The sequence below is a fragment of the Delphinus delphis genome, chromosome 11, assembly GCF_949987515.2.
Source record: "Delphinus delphis chromosome 11, mDelDel1.2, whole genome shotgun sequence".
NCBI classification, from domain to species: domain Eukaryota; kingdom Metazoa; phylum Chordata; class Mammalia; order Artiodactyla; family Delphinidae; genus Delphinus; species Delphinus delphis.
The window spans coordinates 2,424,085-2,447,128 of record NC_082693.1 but is presented as its reverse complement, the minus strand read 5'-3'; the positions used below and the strand labels follow the sequence as shown (position 1 = coordinate 2,447,128).

General features: G+C 54.4%; 1 protein-coding gene and 1 non-coding gene across 2 annotated transcripts in view; both read left to right on the top strand.

Annotated features, from left to right (window-relative positions):
* Positions 1 to 11,082, top strand: part of WNT5B (Wnt family member 5B) — an 88,464-nt gene extending 77,382 nt beyond the window's left edge. Inside the window, exons 3-5 of the mRNA XM_060026021.1 lie at positions 289 to 536; positions 4,687 to 4,979; positions 9,735 to 11,082. Of these exons, the coding sequence (XP_059882004.1) occupies positions 289 to 536; positions 4,687 to 4,979; positions 9,735 to 10,193 (1,000 nt within the window). The 3' untranslated portion in view covers positions 10,194 to 11,082. The remainder of the gene's footprint in view (positions 1 to 288; positions 537 to 4,686; positions 4,980 to 9,734) is intronic.
* Positions 11,083 to 19,444: 8,362 nt separating this feature from the next.
* TRNAG-CCC (transfer RNA glycine (anticodon CCC)) lies at positions 19,445 to 19,517 on the top strand. The gene has a single exon. It is a non-coding gene; the product is annotated as a tRNA-Gly (tRNA).
* Positions 19,518 to 23,044: the final 3,527 nt, after the last annotated feature.

Genomic DNA, 23,044 nt, shown 5'->3' with positions numbered 1-23,044 from the left:
CACGCCCACCCGGCGGCCACTCCGGTCGTCCCCCCGAAGCCCTCTCCCAGCTCGGAGCACTCCTCCCTGTCTGGTCACTGTGGATCCAGACGCCCAAGGTGGTCTCGGGCATTCGACGTCTCACACGTCGCCTGCGTTCGTGCCTCAGTTTCCCTTTGAAGGCAGGAACTCGGTTTTGGGTGACTTTCCTTCCCAAGCCCCTGGCTCAGGGCCTCCCCTGGGAGGGGGTCAGGTGCGAGGCCTGCTGCTGCCCCGGGGCCGCGCTCACTCCCGGCCTTCTTGCTGCAGGTCTTTGGCTATGAACCCGGTGCAGAGGCCTGAGGTGTTCATCATCGGGGCGCAGCCCGTGTGCAGCCAGCTCCCCGGGCTCTCCGCCGGCCAGCGGAAGCTGTGCCAGCTGTACCAGGAGCACATGGCCTACATAGGCGAGGGGGCCAGGACGGGCATCAGGGAGTGCCAGCACCAGTTCCGGCAGCGGCGGTGGAACTGCAGCACCGTGGACGACGCCTCCGTCTTCGGGAGAGTCATGCAGATCGGTGAGCGGGGCGTGGGGCTGGAGCAGCCGTGCTTCCCGGCCGGGGAGCCAGGGCTCCACGGCGGACCGGCGTGCGAGGGGGTGGTCTCGGCTGGCGTGCCGGCGCCCAGCCCCCGGGCTCAGCTGGCCCTCTGCTTCCCGCCCTGCCCCGAGCAGGGAGCCTAGAGGCGCTCCCTCTGGGCAGGGGGCGGGGGTCTAAGCTGAGTTAGAGCGGATCGGGAAGCCCGTCCACCACGACTGACCCCTGTCTCAGCTGCAGGGCCTCCTCGAGAGCTGTGGGCAGAGAGCTGAGTGTCTGGAGAGTTTTGCCTCTTCCACTTGGACACTGAGAGAGAGAGAAACTTTGGGACAAATTGGCGATGGCTGTCATTAAGCCAACCCAGATCCAGTCCCGGCTTTTTCATTTGAAAGGGGATGTGTGTGAAAGTGAGGGCGGGGAGGGGCAGACTGAAGGAGGAAGAGGAGAGGGCCGCCCCCGCCTGGGTTCCCGTCCTGTCCCCTCTCCCACGCCTGGCCGAGGATTCTTCGGCTGCCCTATTGGTTAGATGGAGGTGTGATCTGGGGTCTAATTGTTTTAGGTCCTTTTGAAATGCAATCCTCCCCTCCCTGGCAAGAAATTGAGAAATCCGGCCCTATTCTACTGGTTCTTATCCCCAGGGCCATAAAAGGAAGGTGTTAGAGCACCACGTCCCGGCTCACACTCTCCCCGAACAGCTCCCCCCCCCCGCCCCCCCCGAAGGCAACATTCTGCAGTTCCCTGAGGCTGCGGTTTCCAGCAGGCCGGGACCAGGGGAGTTAGGGATTCTGCGCTTTTGCGAAGGCCCCTCCCTCTCCTGACCCCCTTCCCCTCCCTCCCTGCCCCACATTGAGAAGTGAGGTCCAGGGAGATTACACTTTGAACCTTGCTTCTCTCTTCTTCCTTCAGCATCAACTCAAGGCCCTTGAAAGGAATTCTCATGAGTTCCTGTAACAGTCCTGCTGGGCAACTTTCCCGAAACAATAGGCCTGGGGGTCAAATGGGATTCATTCATAGTTGATCAAATACGCTTAGTGCCTGTCCCTTCTTCCCGGTGAGAGTCTTGGTTAGCCACTCTCCTCCCTGCCTGCTGGGTTTCAGGTGAGGAAACTAGGATGGCCCAGGTGTAGAGAGAGGCATCCCCTCATCACTGTCAGGGAACTAATATTTCTTTGGGACCTAGTGAATGCCTGACGTTGGCCAGATCCTTTTCACGTAATTTTGTCGCGTGAAGGCCCGAAAGTGGGGCTTTGCTTTAGGGAAGGAGGTGTGTCGGGAACAGAAACTCCGTGGGGTGCAGGTCTGCGTGGTGGAGTGACCAGTGAAAGCAGACGCTACCAGTCTCTGCCCTACTCTGCTACAAATGGAACCCCTCTGTTTGCCTTATTCTCACCGTCCCCTTTTGCAGCTTCCCTGCAGGCTTCTGCTGCCTGGGAAGCTGTGCTCCCGCCTCCCGCTGGGCCCAGGCACTCTGGCGAGTCCTCTCCCTGTGTCTGGCGGGTGGCTTCTGAGACGCCTTCCTCTGAGCCACTGCAAGCGTCCACCACCAGAGGGCAGCAGAGCGGCCTGGAGGGCACCAGGCCTCTTGCCTGGAGGCCAGGGAGGCCACGGAGGCGGGAGGCTCCTGCGGGTAGCTGGGCAGCTGTGGAACAGAGGACGTGATGTTGTCCTGCTGTCTCTGTGTCCCGGGAAGATTCGCGACCTCTCAGGAGCTCCCTGGCTGCTGGTTTCTCAGCCTTTATCCTCTCTGTATTGTTTCACATATAGAGACGCCCCGGGTTCTCTGCTGCTGAGAGCAGCACGAAGTCTGTCCTTAGGCTTCCCTGAGGCCCACGTGCTGCCCCAGGAAGGCAGAGCTGCCTGCGCTCAGGGCCGAATGATGCCCCCAACCAAAGGAGACAGAGTGACCACGGGGGATCCCGAGGGGATTCACCAGGACAGACCGGGATCCAACTACATGGTGGGCTGGACCCTCAGAGCCCTGACGTCTGCAGGATTACGCTCAGCTGCAGGAACGTTATTTTAAAAGGCAATTCTGAGAGGGGTGACTCAGCTCTGCAAAGCGTGTTTGCTAAAGAACGGTGGTGGAAGAAATCAGACATATGTAGCTTGGAAAAGAGAAAACATAAAAGGCATATTCGTTGTTTTCAAATCCTGAAGGGCTGTCAAATGGAAGAGGGATTAGCTCCAGAAAAGGGAAGTTATAGGGAGGCATCTTTCAGCTTGCTCAGAGAAAGAACATTCTGGTGATGAGAGTCATTTTAAAAAGATGGAGTGGGTGGCCTTGGGAACCCAACCCGATTCTCCAAGGCGTGTTGTAAAAGCGATGCTCACAGCGGATGGAGTGTAGATCTGGGCCCGGCTTCAGACTCTCCTCCTTGTCCCTGGATGCCAGGTTGGGAGTTGAGGAACTGTTTTAGGGAGACTTCTCAGGCATGACTCCTTCAAAGGGGTGCCCAGTCCCTCCTCCCTAAGACCCCTTGGCCATCTTACCGTCCTGGGAGCTCGCATAGTCTAACTCCCTAGACCCACAGATCCTGTCTCTGGCTGTGGTTCACACTGGCTCACACATCAGTCCCGAGGGCTGAATCAAACCAGGTGACGCTTCCCACGTCACCTGGTTTTCCCTGGTGCTTCTCCTGACCCCTGGTTACTGGAGAAAAACTGACTTGCCCTGTCTGTTCTGGTTGCAAACTTCACTGTGTTGTGCCTAGACCATCCAGAAGTAGGGCCAGGTGCAGTGACTGCAGACTGCCTTCCTCACCACCTGCCAAGACAGGATCGTGGGACGGCTACCCCTGACCTTGGAGGCTCAGAAGAGGGGGCGCGTGGGGAGCAGAAGATCCTGCCTGGTTTAATCGCTGAGATCACGACTGAATCTCAGTTCCCTGCTAAGAATGCCTCCCCTCCCTCCATACCTGAGTCCATACGAGTATTATTTATCGTTTCTCATAACAGCTTTACTGAATGTAATTCATGTGTGGTACAATTCAGCATTTTTTTTTTTTTTTTTTTTTTTGGCGGTACGCGGGCCTCTCACCACTGTGGCCCCTCCCGCTGCGGAGCACAGGCCCCGGACGCACAGACCCAGCGGCCATGGCTCACGGGCCCAGCCGCTCCGCAGCATGTGGGATCTTCCCAGACCGGGGCACGAACCCGTGTCCCCTGCATCGGCAGGCGGACTCCCAACCACTGCGCCACCAGGGAAGCCCTGGATTTTTTTTTTTTTTTAAAGATGTTGGGGATAGGAGTTTTTTTAATTAATTAATTGATTTTGCTGTATTGGGTCTTTGTTTCTGTGCGCGGGCTTTCTCTAGTTGTGGCAAGTGGGAGCCACTCTTCATCGCAGTGCACGGGCCTCTCACTATCGCGGCCTCTCTTGTTGCGGAGCACAGGCTCCAGACGCGCAGGCTCGGCAGTTGTGGCTCACAGGCCCAGCTGCTCTGCGTCATGTGGGATCCTCCCAGACCAGGGCTCAAACCCGTGTCCCCTGCATTGGAAGGCAGATTCTCAACTACTGCGCCACCAGAGAAGCCCGCACAGTTTGGATTTTTTACGGGAAATGATCTGGACGTTTGGAAAGACCGTGCTGAGTGACCGTGGAGGTGGTCCCCCAGTGCTGTCGGGGTGGGAGGCAGTGTGGACCTCGGGGGACAGAGGGAAACGGCCCAGAGGATTCTGGATTCTGTCATCCTAGTTCATTTCTACTCCTGGTCTCGGCCACTGTCCAGCTAGATAATGCAGGCGTAAAAAGACAGATGTGTGACTCGTGGAGGGGGAGAAACAGACCTGTGAAGGAGAGGTGTTTGCCAGGATAGAGCTGCACTGTGGGTCCCATGATTGGTGCCCAGTCTCGTTCCGACTGTCCCACCTGGTCCACCAGTGCCTCCATGGCCCCCCTCCCGTCCACTCTGGCCGGGATCCTAGGAAGGCACAGCCGGGGCGACCTCTCCGGAGGGGATGAGGTGCAGGCCGGGGCTGAAGGGGCTCACGGGCAGACGAGTCAACTTCGGTTCCTGGTCCAGGGCGCTTTCTCACCCCGGGGGCCTCGGCAGGGAGAGGTGCCCGCTCCCGGGGTGCGGGCTGGCGGGGCGGCAGGGGGCGGGGGCCTCACCCATCTCCTGTCCACCCGCAGGGAGCCGGGAGACGGCCTTCACCTACGCCGTGAGCGCGGCCGGGGTGGTCAACGCCATCAGCCGTGCCTGCCGCGAGGGGGAGCTGTCCACGTGCGGCTGCAGCCGGGCCGCGCGGCCCAAGGACCTGCCCCGGGACTGGCTGTGGGGCGGCTGCGGCGACAACGTGGACTACGGCTACCGCTTCGCCAAGGAGTTCGTGGACGCCCGCGAGCGCGAGAAGAACTTCGCCAAGGGCTCGGAGGAGCAGGGCCGCGTGCTCATGAACCTGCAGAACAACGAGGCCGGCCGGAGGGTAAGCGACCCCGCCCCACGCACACCTGGACGGCGGGCCCCGCCCACACACACACCTGGACAGGGGGCCCCACCCACATGCACACCTGGACAGGGGGCCCTGCCACACACACACGTGGACGGAGGGCCCCAACCACACACACCTGGACAGGGGGCCCCGCCCACACACACCCCTGGACAGGGGGCCCTGCCACACACACACCTGGACGGAGGGCCCCACACACACACACACCTGGACAGGGGACCCTGCCACACACACCTGGACGGAGGGCCCCCCACACACACACCTGGACAGGGGACCCCGCCCCCACACAACCTGGACAGGGGGCCCCGCCCACACACACACCTGGACAGGGGGCCCCACACACACACACACCTGGACGGAGGGCCCCACACACACACACCTGGACAGGGGACCCTGCCACACACACCTGGACGGAGGGCCCCGCCCCCACACACACCCAGATGAAGGACCCCACCCCCGCAGACAACTAGACCATCGGCTGTTCCTGGGCTCTGCTGTGCGATGGCAGCTGGTCCAGGAAGGGGTTGAGTCTGACCACAGAGATTCTTACGAGGCTGACCTAGATTCCCACACTGTGGAACTCATCCTTGACTTCCAAAGGCTCCATTTCCCACAAGACACACGCAGTTGCCACTCGTTTAGCCTTATCTGTTTCTCCACTGGACATCCATGCCTGTAGGACTTAGATGCGGTCTCACCACCAGAACCCCAGACACCTCTCGTCTTGACCGCCCCTCCTGTGTCGTGTGAACAGCTAGGATGATTGGAGGTTTAGGCCAGCAGACCTCGCCTAGGGTTTCTGGTTTGTCAGAGGCTCAGGTAAAGCAGAGCTGACTTTTCAGGGCTGCCGTCATGCGTATCCCGAGACCCAGTCCGAAAGCACTTCAGTACTGACGGCAAACACACCTGGGTGCTTTAACTTAAGTGGAACTGTGGACGGCACCCATCCTTTGAAGGCCCAGTCTCATCAATCTCATGTAAGAGGTGAGGGTCTTCTGAGCCTCCATTGCAGTGGAGACTAAAATGTAGGTTTGGGGAGAGCTGGGCTTATTGTTTGTGCAGAGCACACCTGGGCCAGGGCTCTGGGCTTCCTGCACGGGTGCTGGAGAGCTCGGGCCTCATCTGCCGGCACCTGCTCGGGAAGCCCCCGTGTCTGAGCACGTGGCCTGCTCCTCTCTCCTGAGCAGGGTCTGCCCCGACGGGGTCTGCCTCTGCTACCGACTGGAGGCCTCGCTCAGCCAGAGGCTGTCTTCCACTCTTCAGGCGTCCACCGTGGATGTGCGTCCAGATCTCCCTGGACAGAGGTCTGAGGCCCGAGTGCTGGGTGGCGGGAGGCCCTCCTGGCGAAGGGCCGGGGCCACGGACCTCTCAGGAAACCACACAGACCTCTCTCTGGGAGAGCTGTCCACACTCAGGTCTGCGTCAAGCCCGGGCTCGGGGCCCAGCAAGGTACTTAGTGAGGCCAATGAGCCAACGACAAAACAGGAACAGCAGTTTCTGGAGAAGTAAATTCAGAAATTTAATGTTGGTTCATTGGTGACTCAGTAACAGGATATGGATAGACTTCTAAAAAGTGTTAATATATTAATTTCTTAAAAAATTAACTCGTTTCATAGGAGCACATAGCAAACAAAGGGGATTGGAAATGCTTTCCTATGACTTAGCATCCTGTGGTGCTGGCAGAGCACGGTACCCGTGTGTAAACCTAGCGCCATCACTAGCGTGACATCCAGTCAAAATTAGAATTGGCCGTTGCCCAGCATCTTCCTTGCAGAGCCCACGTCCAGAGGCTAGTTCTGTTTAGCCAGATATGGGTGTTCAGCTGCGGCGTGTCGGGAGTTCGGGCCGTCGCTCTGATCCGTGGCTATTGTGCTATAAATCCTGGTGGAGAGACCAGAACTCTTCTGCTCTGAGGGCATCTGTGGAGCTGCCTCAGTCTCCCACGACTTCCTCTCTGTTTGCCAGTCTTTGGGAGTCTAACCGTGAGAGACTGATTTAAAAAAAAAAAGGTTAGGGTCTTCACTTTATCTCCTGAATGCCCCAATTCTACCCATTTTTCGAGGTCCCAGTTCAAACACCACGTACTCCCACAGTCTTTCCCATCCCCCGTGGCTGGCAGTCTCTGCGTCTGAAGCACAGTGGAGACCTGCGGACGTGGCTGAGGTGTTAGACTTTGCTGACTCCAGCTCCTGAGGAGCGGGCTGCCCTGGGACCTCTGCACGTGACAGTGCAGGGAAAAGTCCCCGTGGCCTCCTAGCAAGAGGTCAAATTCAGGAAGGCTTTCCTGTCTCTGCTCGGAGCCGTGCCTGGAGCCCCAGGGCAGATGCGGAGGTGCCCAGCCATCCGGCCCCACTTCTGCTGGCTCCTCATTGCTTCACCCTTAATTGTTTGTTTGCTTTTTCCAGCCCTTATCTCGGCTGCGCCTTCCATCGCCTGTCCTACCCCCTCCCCGCTTCGTCTGTCTGCCCCCTGCAGTCTCCTCACCTCTGCACAGCCCTTTATCTCTCCCCGGCGTCCATCTGCTCCAGGTGGGGAGTCTCTGTCCCTCTCTATGTCTTATCCCCCCTCCAAGGAGCAGCCCTCGACATCGATCACCTCCCGCCTCCTGACACCTACACAGAACCTTCCTCAGGAAGGAAGGCGGCCGGCATGGAAAATGCCCCAGACCGATATTTTACAACCAGATCTTTTTAAAGGGTAGGATATCTAGGATCTGACATCTTGACCACAGAGGAAATCTCGGGCATACTTTGCAAGAAATTTCTCTTGGCCTTTGAGAGCCTCTAGGGACCCTGTTTTACAATACTGAGGCCAGGGGCGGTGGGTTGATACTGCCTTGCCACTCAAGGGCCTCTGAGCATTTTCCAGATGAAAGCTGCCTCGTCCTTGTGACATTCCTGCCAGTGACCGAGCTCCGTCACACCGTTAGATGCGGAAGAGAGGCAAGGGGCTCTGCCAGGGGGCGAGATGTCGACCTAAGAGAAAATTTTAAAACATTCTCTTGCTTTTTCAGTTCGCAGCAAGGGCCAAAATTACCAACCTCCTTCTCTTGCAAGAGGAACATCTATATATTAGCAACAGTAAAATATTTAAAATACAAACATAACCGTCTCTACGGTGTCTTTCTTCCTAGAAGAAGGTAGAATGGACGTCTAAATAGTGAGGGTCAGTGACGCTCTCCCTTCCGGATTTGTTTTACTAAAATTCCTGTCCCTCCCAAATCTCCCCGTGGAGATGCTTATCCACCCCTCACCCCCAGTCACTCAGTGTCGGGTACACAGTTTTAGGCCCTTAATGTTTCCTCCTTCTTCTAACAGCACCAGCTGCCTGACATCCCTCTCTCAACCGAGGACCATTTCCAAGGAATGTTAGGCTCCAGCTCAGACCCGGGGGATTTGCGCCAGAGGACGATTGCGGGCCCTGTCTTTGAAGTCCCTGTCGGAATGGGGTGTCAGTTCCTTTCTGCCTTTGGCCTGGAGCTGCCAGCCAAGTGCTGGTGCCTTTAACCTTGGGGAGGGGCCTGCCTGACTTCTCCACCCTAATCCGTTTTTAAGCCCCAAGTTTGGTGAGCAACCCTTCCTGGGTGGCCCTTGCACAGTTTATTGAGCCTCATGTAGAGCGACAGTTTCTCCACCCGAAAATAGTGGGAATAGTTCTGTACCAGAAAAAAATCAGGAAGAGTTTGGACAGGAGTGATATGAGCTGATGCAGCTGAAGCTGTCTCTTGCACCTGCAGCGGTCCCAGCCGCAGTGCTGAATAAAGACACAATCTGGGGACTCTTGAAAAGAAAGCCGAGAGAAACCCTTGACAAATGAGTCCTGCCTGCGTCGGTGACAATAGCTGTGGCAGAAGAAAATGTTGGGCAGCGGACCTGCATCTTTATCCTGCCATCTGCACTTCTGGGCCGGCTGCCAGGGCTAGTTGACACAATGCATCCGTATGCTTTCGCTGAAAGGCACTTTGTAAGCAGCTTTCTGGTCTGCTCTTGCTTTTCCATTTGGATTTGGGGTAGCCCACGTTCAGGTCCCCTCCCATTTTTGTGGTTCAGTGACTTCTGGGTGGATTTGTTTTCCAAGACATCCGCCCTGAGATGGACCCACCGGTCTGCTCTCCCATCGCAGAGGGGCTGCCCCTCCCCTGCATCACAGCCACTCCCAGGGGGTGTCTTGTCACAACGTGCTGGTTTATGGTGAGGCTCCAATGACTCTGTAGAGCTAGTGACCAACTGTTAATGTAGAAAAAGGGACCGTTGAATTCTTAGGGGACTTGACAAGATTGTGGATAGCTTTCGGCGAGCCAGGGCCGTGCCAGCGGTCTCTGTTACAGGCTCCCGGTGCGGCTGATTCTTTTTTCTGGACTGGGCTCCACATCGTGTAAAAGCTAGACTCATGTTGTTGGTTTTTATTTGTTTGAGACTTTGATCAAGATAGAAATAGCCTTTTTTTTTTTTTTCCTGCTGATAACGATGACACATTTCTTGTGACAAATTTCAGGTGATAATAAATGGGTAACAAAAAGGGCACGTGTACCATCCTGGTAGTGGCTCAGACACGGCCGTCACCTCCCCAGAAGTTTTCTGTGTGCTGTTGCTTTTATCCACTTTCAAAAGCGGCCCTCCGCACACGCACCCTGCCGGCCCTCTCCTGCACTCGCCCTAGCCAGCCTCTGGGCATCTTCCGTCAGGGATGTTCCTTCTCACCCCCTTCTCTCTCCTGCCCCTCTCCCCGCAGGCTGTGTATAAGACGGCAGACGTGGCCTGCAAATGCCACGGCGTCTCGGGGTCCTGCAGCCTCAAGACCTGCTGGCTGCAGCTGGCGGAGTTCCGCAAGGTGGGGGACCAGCTGAAGGAGAAGTACGATAGCGCAGCTGCCATGCGCATCACCCGCCGGGGCAAGCTGGAGCTGGTCAACAGCCGCTTCAAGCAGCCCACCCCCGAGGACCTGGTCTACGTGGACCCCAGCCCGGACTACTGCCTGCGCGACCAGAGCACGGGCTCGCTGGGCACGCAGGGCCGCCTGTGCAACAAGACGTCCGAGGGCCTGGACGGCTGCGCGCTCATGTGCTGCGGCCGCGGCTACGACCAGTTCAAGAGCGTGCAGACCGAGCGCTGCCACTGCAAGTTCCACTGGTGCTGCTTCGTCCGCTGCAAGAAGTGCACGCAGGTCGTGGACCAGTTCGTCTGCAAGTAGACAGGGCCGCTCTCCTGTGCTCCTCCGCGCTGCTGCACAGAGTCTATAGGATATAAATCTATATAAATCTATTTTATATTTGTATAAAGAAAAGGATGGATGGTAAATAATTGAAGGAAGAAAACGGAAGGAAAAGCCTATTTAAGAGGCGCTGGAAATCTTGGAGGGTTGGATTTTGCTGGTTCTCTGATCCCAGTGGGTGGGAAAAGGGCTCTGTCCCCGCCTCTGGTGGGGGCTCTCAAGAGGTAGGGACTTGGGAATGTTCCCTGTCTACCCACCGCGGCCTTGAGGACAGAGGTGGTGCTTGGAGGGGGAACTTGGTGATGTCTGGAGTCTTTGCTGGGTGGGTGACTGCCCTGCGACCCTGGCCTCTGGGCCAGGCGGCCCCGTGGAGTGACGGGAACCCAGCCTCACGCCTGGAATCTTCTGGGTCTCGTCCAGAACACCGACTGGTTCCATGAGAGGCCCAGTGCCTCCTTGCACTTTCGTCTGTGTGCGTACTTGCAGAATCCACAGTTACAGGAAAGAGGACAGGCCCCACGCCGTCTCTGGGGACCACAGAGGGACAGCTCCTCCCCAGATTCCGGGGCCTGCCTTTCCAGCGAGAATTACTTTTCCTCTGCGATTCACTGGCACCTGCACCAGGAGGGAGGGGTCGTTTGACCTGATGTGTCAGGAAAGACATGGACTCTGTGCCCGAGCTGCAGAAAGCCAGGTGGTGACTGGCGAGGGCGGGTGGCACCGTGCTCCCGCGCAGGGAGCGGACGCTCTGATGCTTCTGCCGGCCCTCCCCGTTGCGGGAAGCTGGGGCAGGTGCGGCCATGCTCGGCCGGCCTGTTGCGGGCTCTTCACCTTTGCCCCAGATGTAGTTTCCCTCTGACATTAAACACCCTCCACTGAAGTGTCTCTTTCCTTACTTGGACACACGGTTATGTTTCATGGGTCCTTTTATTTTCGATCTGATCCTTGGAACCCTGCTACACGGTGCACACACGGAAGAGGGCGAGAGAATGGAGACGTTTCAGAGCCCTAGTCTGGTGTTGCAGGGACAGGGGGACATCATGAGAATTCATAAGGTGACGCGTGCGTGCACGCCTTCTCCGCAAGGGCAACACAGAGTTAAATGATGGCCGTTAACATCTCTGCTCTGAACAGAATTCAGAGAGTTAGGGTTAAACCTCACATTTACCTCCTCTTCCCATCTTCCGCATTGTACCTCCCACCAGTCTTCCTGGGCTCTTGGTGACCACAGGCGTTGGGGATGCCCTCTGCTGGCTCCTCCGTGTTGCCATGTGCGGTTTTGGGGCCAGAACTTCAGTTTTGGGACAGGAGAGAATAAGGCAGAGCTCAGGCACCCTAGAAAAGGCGGGGGTTTCTGGGAGAGACACTGAGACAGGCTGTCCAGCGAGCCAGAAGCCACAAAAGACACCAGTTTTATGTAAGAAAAGTTTGTTTCCGGGGAAGTGATGGGATTACGGGATTAACTTGGTTATAATGAGCAAATGATGCTGCAGAACAGTGTAAATGAGATTCTGCCCGAGGGTGTCCAGGGTCCCATATCCTGCTGTGTCTTTAGTACCTAAAGAAGAACCTCCTGACCCGACACCGAGGAACGTCCGACGTGGGACTGTGTTCCCTGCAACTGTTCCTCGCGCGGTTACTCAGATTGGTCGACATTTTCAAGAGGAATGGTCCATGAGAGAAAGTGTTTAAACCACCTGGCCTACAAAAGATCAAAAGCGTGTCCTTGGCTTCAATCGCTGGCATTTAACCAAATAAACCAACCAGTCACCCAAATCAACTGTGACCGTCAGGGTTTTGAAACACTGGCTGGCTTCATTGCCCTTGCCTACATCACGGGTCCGCAGACCCCGAGAGTGACCTTGTATCAGGTGCTCAAAGTGTTTAAGAGCTGAGACCCAGTTCATCCTCAAACACTTCAGAAAGTTGGTTGGGAGTGACTTGCCCACAATCCCCAAAAGTGGCCCCGTGTTCACAAAGGGAGATGGCTCACCCCTGTCACGCCGAGCTTATTCCTGCAGAGTCCTGGCCCGGGAATGGGCGAATACCCACTGTTTTCCTTCCAACTGCGGAGCAGATTGTATGTTCAAACACCCACGTGGTTGTTGCAGCCGCTGACAACCAGGTCTCGGGATTATTTAATTTTCAAAACGGGTTGGGATGAAGTTAGACTTATTGTCACACGCTTGTGGGATCCTGGTGAATTCGCAGCTGCCTGTGGCGTGGCCAGTGAGACAGTGGGAAGTGGGTGGAGAATATGGAGGCTGCCCTAGACGACTGAGCTTCTGGGGACCTCCCCGGCGGTCCAGTGGTTAGGACGCTGCACTTCCACTGCTAGGGGCCAGGGTTCGATCTCTGGTCGGGGAACTAAGATCCCACAAGCTTGTGCGGCAAAGCAAAAAAAAAGCAAAAAAAAAAAAAAGCTTCTGCTCAGAACCGTAGACTGTTTGAGCAGAGAGTGTGGCAGTCAGACCCCCAGCTCCTGTGTGTCCAGATGAGGACCTCCAAACCATGAGCAGGTCCTAAACCTTAGTGTGCTGTGAGAATGCGGCGTCCTAGACCTGCAATGCCAGAAATGTTTATTCACTTGATCTGGGGTGGGTGGAGCTAGGACCACTGTCCACACCCTCATCAAGGACCAAAGGGAACCTGCGCTGGTGGTGCAGAGACTCTACTGGACCTACAGGCGTTGAGAGCTAGCCCAGGACCCACGGGGAGACAGGCAGCGGGGCCCTAATTCCCAGCCTGGTGCTCTTGGCAACACTGCAGAATTCCCTGGCACCTGAAAGGTATTAACCTGTAGCCTAATTGAATTAATGAGATGCCTGGACCAAGCAGCCGTCCCAGGGAGCCTTTCTTTTTTTCTTTTTTTTCTTTTTGGCAGTGTCACAGCAGCTTGTGGGATCTTAGTTCCCTGACCAGGGGTTGAACCCGGGCCCTGGCAGTGAAAGCGCCGAGTCCTAACCACTGGACTGCCGGGGAATTCCCCAGGGAGCCTTTCTGATGAGAGGGGAAAGAACCGATCTGCCCTGGGATCTTCCACCCGGGACTGGGGGAAGCCTACAGATCCACTATGAATATAATAAGGTGTTATTTACTTAGCTCTGTCTGCGGGCATTCACCTTGTCTTCAAGATGAAATTCAGAGAAAGGCAGGCCCGACTGCCTCCACTAAAAGTAGATGGGAGGGTGGGAAGACAGCCACAGCTGGGGTCAAGATGAGGCCAGCCCTCCACTCACAAAGGCTTTGTGACCAGAGTCTCAGGAACTGAATTCGAAGTCCTACTTTGGAGAATACATTTCGTTGTCATCCACGCTCCATCCTTTGAGCTGAGAAACAAAACTTGCTACTTGTATTAAATCTCCAAGTTGGTTATTTCCTCTGAAATTCTGCCCTGCTTCTTCCCTTAAATCATTATTACTTTAGGGACTTCCCTGGTGGTCCAGTGGTTAGGACTCTGCACTTCCACTGTAGCGGGCATGGGTTCAATACCTGGTCGGGGAACTAGGATCTTGTATGCCGCGTGGCCAAAAAAAAAAAATATATATATATATATATTTGTTTAAGCTTTGTTATCCTTGGAGCTCTGGGCCCATAACAAGACGTCTGTGGTTGAAATTTCTCCACGAGACAACGATCTTACAGATCCAGTGATTTATCAAGAAAGAAGCCCATTTCTTGGGAGGAGAGCCGCACTGTCCCAAGAAGGTGGGAAAAGTCCTCATTTCCATCTTAAAACAGGCTCTGATGCATTGCCAGACCCCCACTGACCCTGGTCACATGTATTTTGGGACCTCATGTGTGCGTGCGCGTGCATGGGGTATGTGTGCGTGTGCGTGCGCTTGTACACGCCCATGCCCACCGTGTACACAGGAATGAACGCTTTCATTAATTTTGGAGGGGAGTTAGAGAGGCACTGGAGACATGGAATATGCAAAAAAAATAAAATAAAAGTAACTGTCACCACTTCTGGCTGAGACGCTGCAGAACATGGATTGTCTGTCGTTATTGGAAACCCCTGCCCTCTGGTTGGGAGGACAAGCTTCACGTCTCTGGAAGAAGCCTGGGGGGCTGAGAAGGACCCCCCCACAGCCGTGGTTGCTAAGTATTATTGTGAGTCCTTTGTTATGTAAGAATCTGCACTGTAGTTATACCCAAACAATAAGGAAAGGTGCTTTAATTCCTGATTTTACATAAGAATGCCAGGTAATTTGCCCCTAAGTAAGAAGGTTTGGCCCAGGTATGAGGTCAGATGTTCGGTGCTTGGAAGAGCCTTCACAGAGTGGATTTTCACGTAGATTGTCCACGCTCTGCTTCCTCCCCTGCCGCCTGCCCTTTGCTCTTCACTCTGTCCATTTGCAGCTCTGCCCGAGGCGGCAACAGAAGATAGAACCAAATCAGTTAACGGGGGCTTCCTGAGTAGTTTTCATAAATAACAGAGTGGGAGAAGAGGTGGCTGAGATTAGGTTTTTAAATGATCTGCAAATTTAACTTGTCACTTACGTGTATTTCTACTGCTCCCCAGGATAATTGGAAATAGGCTTAAAGCTTCCACGGCCAAAGCAGATAGGAAACTGCAGTACAGAGCGAGCTGGCCCGAGTGTGGGCCCCGTCAGCAAGCATCAGAAGGGGCTGCAGCAGCTGCTCCAAGATGCAAAAGAAAAGGCAACTATAGAAAGTGGCCCTCTCTAGGGGCTTCCCTGGTGGCACAGTGGGTAAGACTCTGCTTTCCCAAGGCACAGGGCCCAGGTTCGATCCCTGGTCAGGGAACTAGATCCCACATGCCACAACTAAGAAGCCTGTGTGCTGCAACTAAAAGAAAGATCCTGTGTGCTGCAATGAAGACCTGATGCAGCCTAAATAGATAAATACTTTTTTTTTACATCTTTATTGGAGTATAATTGCTTTACAATGGTGTGTTAGTTTCTGCTTTATAACAAAGTGAATCAGCTATACATATACATATGTTCCCATATCTCCTCCCTCTTGCATCTCCCTCGCACCCTCCCTATCCCACCCCTCTAGGTGGTCACAAAGCACCGAGCTGATCTCCCTGTGCCATGCGGCTGCTTCCCACTAGCTATCTACCTTACGTTTGGTAGTGTATATATGTCCACGCCACTCTCTCACTTTGTCACAGCTTCCCCTTCCCCCTCCCCATATCCTCAAGTCCATTCTCTAGTAGGTCTGTGTTTTTATTCCTGTCTTACCCCTAGGTTCTTCATGACATTTTTTTCCCTTAAATTCCATATATATGTGCAGCCTAAATAAATAAATACTTTTAAAAAATATATAAAAAAGAGAGCTGCATCCTTTAAACGAATTTTATTTTAAAGCCAAAAGGGCTGTGACTGTTTCAAGGGGCCTGGCCCTCTAGCATGCGTTCTAGGACTGGGGGCTGTGCTCTGTCTGTTGGGTCAACCAGCCCTTTGGCTAGTCTCTGATTTGACGTTGTCGTCTCCCTTAGATTTACTGGTTTTCCAGAGACCTTTTTAGTAGAAGGGAAGTTTCATAAAGGAAGGACTTTTAAAAAAATCTCTTTTGTTCCCAGCTCTGTCTCCCAGAATCTCAAATAGTACCTTGCAGAGAGACGGTTCCATACATAATTGCTGGAGGAATGATGATTCTCACTCAACAGATGAGGGAACAGTGTAGTTTGTTTTCTCAAAGTTCCAAGTGATGGGCTTCCCTGGTGGCGCAGTGGATGGGGGTCCACCTGCCGGTGCAGGGGACGCGGGTTCGTGCCCCGGTCCGGGAAGATCCCACGTGCCGCGGAGCGGCTGGACCCGTGAGCCGTGGCCGCTGAGCCTGCGCGTCCGGAGCCTGTGCTCCGCATCGGGAGAGGCCACAGCAGTGAGAGGCCCGCGTACCGCAAAAAAAAAAAAAAAAAAAAAAAAAAAGTTCCAAGTGACATAAATTGATCTGAGGGCTTCCCTGGTGGCACAGCGGTTAAGAATCTGCCTGCCAATGTAGGGGACAAAGGTTCGAGCCCTGGTTGGGGATCAGATCCTGCATGCCTTGTGGCCAACCCCCCCCCCAAACAAACCAAAAAACAATTATAAAGATACTGCCCTTTGAAAAAGAAGACAAAAAAACTTTTTAAAGACAAAGAAATTAAACAAACAACAAAAAATAAAGATACTTCCCTTTGACAGTAATAACTCTACAGCACCAGCTGCTTCCTTCACACTTTCCTCAGTTCTGCAAGGTCTGAGTCCTCACCAAAAGGAAATATCTGAGAGGGAGGAAGATGGCCCGATGTTTCTGTAAATCTCCCTCGGCTCCCAGGAGCAAAGGCAGCAAACACTGGAAACGTTACAAATGCCCTGCGGGCAGCCTGCTTTTGTCCCTTCCGATCTGAGAGCGTGCACTGCCCTGCCTTCTAGTCTGAGGCTGGGGACGGGAGGAGCATTGAGTAGGAAGTGGGTCTACTCGCACGTGTAAGGTGCTGTGTTCCCTCCTCTTTCTATTTTCTGACTGTCAGGGCCTCTCCTCTCCCTGAGCCAGGGCCAGGTCCCCAGCGCCCACTCTGCGCTGGGCTCGCCTTCGTCCTGGCCACACAGTGTCGCTGTTTCCCCAGCTCCAGCCCAGCGTCTGTGGCTCGCACCTCAGCTCAAAAGCTGGGCGTGGGGTCTTTGCGGGTTGATGCCAGAAACAGACTCTGGACAGCAGCTCGGCTGAGTTTTACATGTTTCGTTTGGACGAATTTGGGAAGAATTAGGTCAGTGTAATTTTACTAATTTTTTTTTTTTTGACCACGCCGCATGGCCTGTGGGATCTTAGTTACCCAACCAGGGATCGGACCCGGGCCCTCGGCAGTGAGAACTCAGAGTCCTAACCACTGGACCACCAAGGAATTCCCATATTTTACTAATTTTTTTTTTTGCGGTACGCGGGCCTCTCACTGCTGTGGCCTCTCCCGTCGCGGCGCACAGGCTCCGGATGCGCAGGCTCAGCGGCCATAGCTCACGGGTCCAGCCGCTCCGCGGCATGTGGGATCCTCCCGGACCGGGGCACGAACCCGCGTCCCCTGCATTGGCAGGCGGACCCCCATCCACTGCACCACCAGGGAAGCCCACTAATTTTTTAAAGATTGAGTGTGCAAGGAAGATGAGGGGAGTGCCTAGTCTGGCTGGGATGGGCCACTGAGACGTCCGTGACAGCAATGGAGCTCGGGCTGGGAAGTGGCGTGTGTCAGCCACGGCGGATCCCCTGCCCCTAAGTAGTTTCCAGGCAGCCGAATACCCTGCTTGCTTGAAGGTCATCATTGCAGAGGTGGGGAGTAACTATAGCTACCATTCAGAGGGCTGGCTGACTGTACCAGCTGCTCTGCATATATTATGGGTAATTCTCTCAGTACCTCTGCAGGGTCTGTGTTATTATCCACATGTTGCAGATGGGAAGACTATGACTCAGAGAGGTCAAGTAACATCCTCGGACTCACACAGCTGCTAATTGATGCCGAACAACTCCAGAGGCCCTTCCGGTTCCTCAGTGGATTTCTGGGTGATCACAGGATGTAGTCACCTGCAGTAAGAGGTGCCCGTTTCCTTCTGAGACTCAGGTGTGTACAATAATCTTCCCCATCTTGCCACCATGAATTTTTAAATATATATGCATATTTTACTTATCTATTTTTATTTTGGCCGCGCTGGGCCTTAGTTGTGGCACGAGCGCTGATAGTTTCAGCGTGCGGACTCTTAGTTGCGGCATGCAGGATCTAGTTCCCCGACCAGAGACGGAACCCGGACCCCCTGCATTGGGAGCACAGAGTCTTACCCACTGGACCACCAGGGAGGTCCCGCTACCAAGAATTTTGAATGAGAAGGGTGAGTAGGGAAATTTCTTCTGATAGAGGCACATGGCCGAGGGAACTTGGCCATCCTGAATCTAAGGGAAGGGAACAGGGAGTGCAGAGCTGAGGACACAGAGAATCTGCACAGAGGGAGGAGAGGGTGTTGAAAGACATGTTGAAGCCAAGACGGATGGTGGGCGCTGAGCTTGGCGCTTGCTGTGTGCCCAGGACAGCGGAACTGACTAGGTCACTCGCCTTGCGTGTGAATTACAGAGCTGCCTCACGGTGGGTTCGTTTTACATAAGGCAGTTGTTGTTGTTTCGTTTTTGGGTTTTTTGTTTTTGATTCTCTGAAATTTTTAATTTGTTCTGGTGCTGTAACTAACACAGTAGAAGGACTTCAGCCGTCAGGCGAGGCGAGACCGCGGCCCGTGGAGGAGGCCCTGGGCGGGAGCGGTACGATGGCCTCTCGGTGGGAGAGGCCTGAGCCGCGGGGATGGTCGTGGGAAGGCTGTAGATCTGAGCGCAGACGACAAGAGTGGAATCGGCTGGAGGGGGGACGAGGTCACACATCCCCTGGGTCCTCAAGTCAAACATGGGCTTGGACTTCAGCCCCAGGGCCAGAGCGCATCTACCCAGGGAGGTGGGGACATGCGGCCCTCAGGAGGGGCCCGAGGCCCCCAGCAGAGATGGAGGACAGGCGGTCTCCACTGGGCACTTCCCTGGATTTACACAACCCCCATTGCCTTTCCCGGGGCTGATGAGTCTGAGGTTTGGAATAATGGTGCTCTTCAGAATTCAGAAGGGCCCTGAGAGTGTGTGACGTCAGCAGACCAGGCCGTGAGCTGAGTTCTGGAAATCCCTCTTCTAAGCTGCTCCCCCAGGAAGGTCCCGGGTTCCACGCCAGGACCCACCTCTCCATCACAGGTAAGTACCTTCTACCACAGAGAAGGAGACACCCTAAAATACTAAAATACCCTAAAACACCCTAAAATACTTCCGAATTACGTGCATATGTTCAGCCCCAGGGAGCCCTCCCCCTTCTGGTCAGTCCACTCTTGGGCTCAGAGGTGCTGGCGGCCGAGTAGGACCGGGACACCTTGGGAATCGCCTGCTGCGCTGGACCGAGGGGCTGCGGCATGGGGGTGGGGTGGAGGGTGTCCAAGTGCGAGCGCTTCCTGGGCTGTGTCCACCACGGGGGTAAGAGCAGGAAGGGCAGCTCCTGCTGCAGACTCGGAGCCTCACCTGCACTTCTGGGCGCCCATCCCCTATCTGTTTGGAGAGAAGGGAGCCCAGGAGCAAGCAAGATGCTGTCCATGGATCCCAGGAGAGGAAGCTCGAACTGGACGTTGAGTGGAGCTTGGGCAATTGCAGGGCCCGAGCTTGCCCTCCATCTGGCTGTTAAAATCTGGGGAGATTTAAGAATCCATGGGACTTCCCTGGTGGTCCAGTGGTTAAGACTCTGCGCTCCCAACGCAGGGGGCCCAGGTTCGATCCCTGCTCAGGGAACTAGGATCCCGCATGCATGCCACAACTAAAGAGCCCGCCTGCCGCAGCGCAACCAAATAAATAAGTAAATATTAAAAAAAAAAAAAGAATTCATGGGACTTCCCTGGCCGTCCAGTGGTTAGGACTCCATGCTTCCACTGCAGGGGGCGCAGGTTCCATCCCCGCACAGGGAACTAGGATCCTGCATGCCGCGCGGTGTGGCCGAAAAAATAATAAAATAAAATAAAAAATAAGAATTCAGACTTCCAGGACCCAGACCTGGAGACGCTGATTGAGTGAATCTGAGGTCAGGTCTGGGAATCTGTGTTTTCAAAAGATGCCTTGGGCGGTTCTGCTCTGTGGCTAGTTTGACACTTGCTGACAGGTTATTAGGTCTGACCAAGCCTTGCACACAAGTGAGATGGCTGTTTGCAGAGGACCTGGGTTTAGAGGTAGCATGCGCAGGGCATCAGGCTGCTAGAGGTCAGCGTCTACATCCTCGAGATTGACCCTGGACTAGGGGACGGTGGGCCGTCCTGAATTAGCGTCTCCCCAAAAGTCTAACATCAGTAGAGTCTGTCCCCAGACTCTCCTCCGTAGTAAGATGTGTGGACGTAACTTCCTGGACGTGTTTCTAATCTCTGCTGTGGTCCATGGACCACATTGTCTGACCAGATGAGGATAGCGTCTTTTGGAGGCAGACCTGAGCCCTGAGCTTGGCTGTGTCTTGGCCGGTCTCCTCTGGCTTTGGAGAGACGCACAGGACACAGCGTGCCCCGGAGCGGCCCTGTGCTCAGACCGTCCCAGACCACGTGGACAACAGCCCAAGAGGAGCCTTTGCTGCTGCCGCTTCCCACGCAGGTCTGCTCAGGGCAGAGCCGGCCACCGCGCACCCTCTGCCAGCCACTGTCCTGGGACCCGCCGGCAGAAGCCAACGGGGCTTTGTGTTCTCGCTGAGGAGAGTCCCCAGGGTCACCTCTGCTTCCGCCTCCAGAGTCCTGAGTTTGGACTTGGGCACGAATTGAAAGTTCACCCAGATAAGAACTTTGTTAAGCTATCAAGCCGGGCGCCCTTGTGACGGGCACAAACACTTGCTCCTTGATCCGAGTCAGAGACCAGAACTCCGCTCTGGCTCTGCCGTCGGCTTGTGCAAGAGCCCCGGACGCAGCACCAGGCTGCCAGGCTTTAGCTGATCCAGTGCCACCTGCCCCTCAGGGGCTCGGTAAGGCTCGGCTGCAACAGAAGATGGGCAAGTGCTCTGGACCACATACCCGATCACACTCTTGCGTTAGCTGTCATTTCAGGTCTGCTGTGGACGGACCCAGTAGTCCCAGGCTTGTTTTCTAAGCCCCTTACTGTATGTTCCCAACAAAGTAGAAAAAAAAAAAAAACACAACGCGCTCTCGGCCTAACAGATTTTTTTGGTAACAAAAAGAACCAAGGTGGAAATAAAGGATATCTTTCTAATCAGAGAGAGGCTATTTGTCACCAGGACAGGTAAGCGAGCGTTATAGATTTCATTCCCTAGAGAAGTTTAAGAAAATAAGGGATATTTAGATGTTTGGGGTAATTTGGAAGAGTCCGGAGACACGGAGAAAACCAGATATTCCCTGGAGACTTGTTTCCGCTACAGGACTGTGGGTCCTGTCTCCCTTCGGGAATTAACACCAGCAAGGGCTTGGAATTGGTGCAGAGGGCCCGGCTTCCCAGCTAAGCGATCTCGGGCAGTTTCCTTAGCAGTAAAACAGGGGTAATAATATCTTTCCCTCAAATAAGATAAAGGAGGTGAAAGCCTTTTGTAAAACGTAAAGTCTCTTTAGAGATTGAGGTATTGGTACATCGAACTTGTATCAAGGCAAGAAAGGTCAAAGGAAACATGATTTTTTAAAAAGCACGTGATTATGACACATAAGATCTTCAGAATCATCCCTTGATCAAAGCCAGCCACAAATGCAAGGACTCTAACCTGGATTTTTTTGGCCTTTCGTATACTTAGAAATCCACCGTTCTTCCCTGGGTCAACCTTGGTCTTTCCTGAGAAGTGACCACTGTGCTCCTCTGAAGGAAGCCATTTTTAAAGTCTGTTTCCCAATGTTTCCAGACCTTAGGGAACTTCAGAAGGACAGAGGAACCTTGACCAGAAGCAGAAGGGAAGCAGGCCCATACATGGGCCTCCAGAAGACGTGGACCAGGACCCAGGGCTTTACTCCGCCCTCCGCAGGGTCCAGCTATTTCTCCTCGCTGGCCTGCACCCCAGGCCATGGCAGCCACATCGAGGGCCAAGAACTGGGGAGGCCCCTGCTCCCCAGTCACAGAGGGTACAAGTTGGAAGGCATTTTCTGAGCAGCACGTCTCTACTCCGGGCAGGGATTCAGCTACCATCGGCCCAGCCTTGACTGCAGGGAGCAAGCAGTTCTTTGGGCCTGTCCCGAATAGTGAAGCTTACACGTACCCTTGTTTATCTGGGGAAATGCCTCCCAACTCTGAACAATTGACTTGCGGGCTCCCTTTCTGAGAACAATACCCATTCACACGACGGGGACATTCTGTTCTGGTGACTCCCGGCTGGGCAGTCACAGCTCTCTCGGGAGAGGGAGGTGGGCGGGGTTCACCCCCACAAAGCCGGCTGTGTCTCAGTGTGTGCTCCGAATGTGAGCACACAGGGCCGACCTGGTCAGAACCTGCCCAGAGGAACACACCCTGTGCACGTGGCAGTGGCATGTCCTGTTCACGTACCACCTGCCCTTCTCCCTGAGCTGTAGAAGATTGGGTAACTCTGTCCTCTGCTAAGGTCACAGTCCACACCTTCAGAAATCATCCAGGTCAGAAATGTTAAGAAAAGACTTCACTCCGGACTTCCCTGGTGGCAGGGTGGTTAAGAATCCGCCTGCCAATGCAGGAGACACGGGTTCGAGCCCTGGTCCGGAAAGATCCCAAATGCTGTGGAGCAACTAAGCCCGTGCGCCATAACTACTGAGCCTGAGCTCTACAGCCCGTGTGCCACAACTACTGAGCCTTCGCTCTAGAGCCAGCGAGCCACAACTACTGAGCCTGTGTGCCACAATTACTGAGGCTGTGTGCCACAACTACTGAAGCCCGTGCACCTAGAGCCTGTGCTCTGCAACAAGAGAAGCCACCGCAGTGAGGAGTAGCCCCCGCTCGCTGCAACTAGAGAAAGCTGGTGCGCGGCAACGAAGACCCAACATAGCCAAAACAAATAAATAAATAAATTTATAAAAAAAACAAAAAACAGGGAGGGAAATTGTTTGGAAATCAGAACACTGAGGTTTTCATTTTGAGTTTTTTTTTTTTTTTTTTTGCTTTGCATGTAGAGAAGTGCTTTATTTATTTTTTTCTTTCAGTTTGTTTTTTGAAATGTAATTGACACACACAACACTAAGTTTTAGGGGAACAGCATGATGACCTGACTTACACATATTGTGAGATGATGACCACGATGAGTTTAGCTAAATCCATCACCTAGGGGCTTCCCTGGCAATACAGTGGTTAGGACTCCATGCTCTCACTGCTGAGGCCTCGGTTCAATC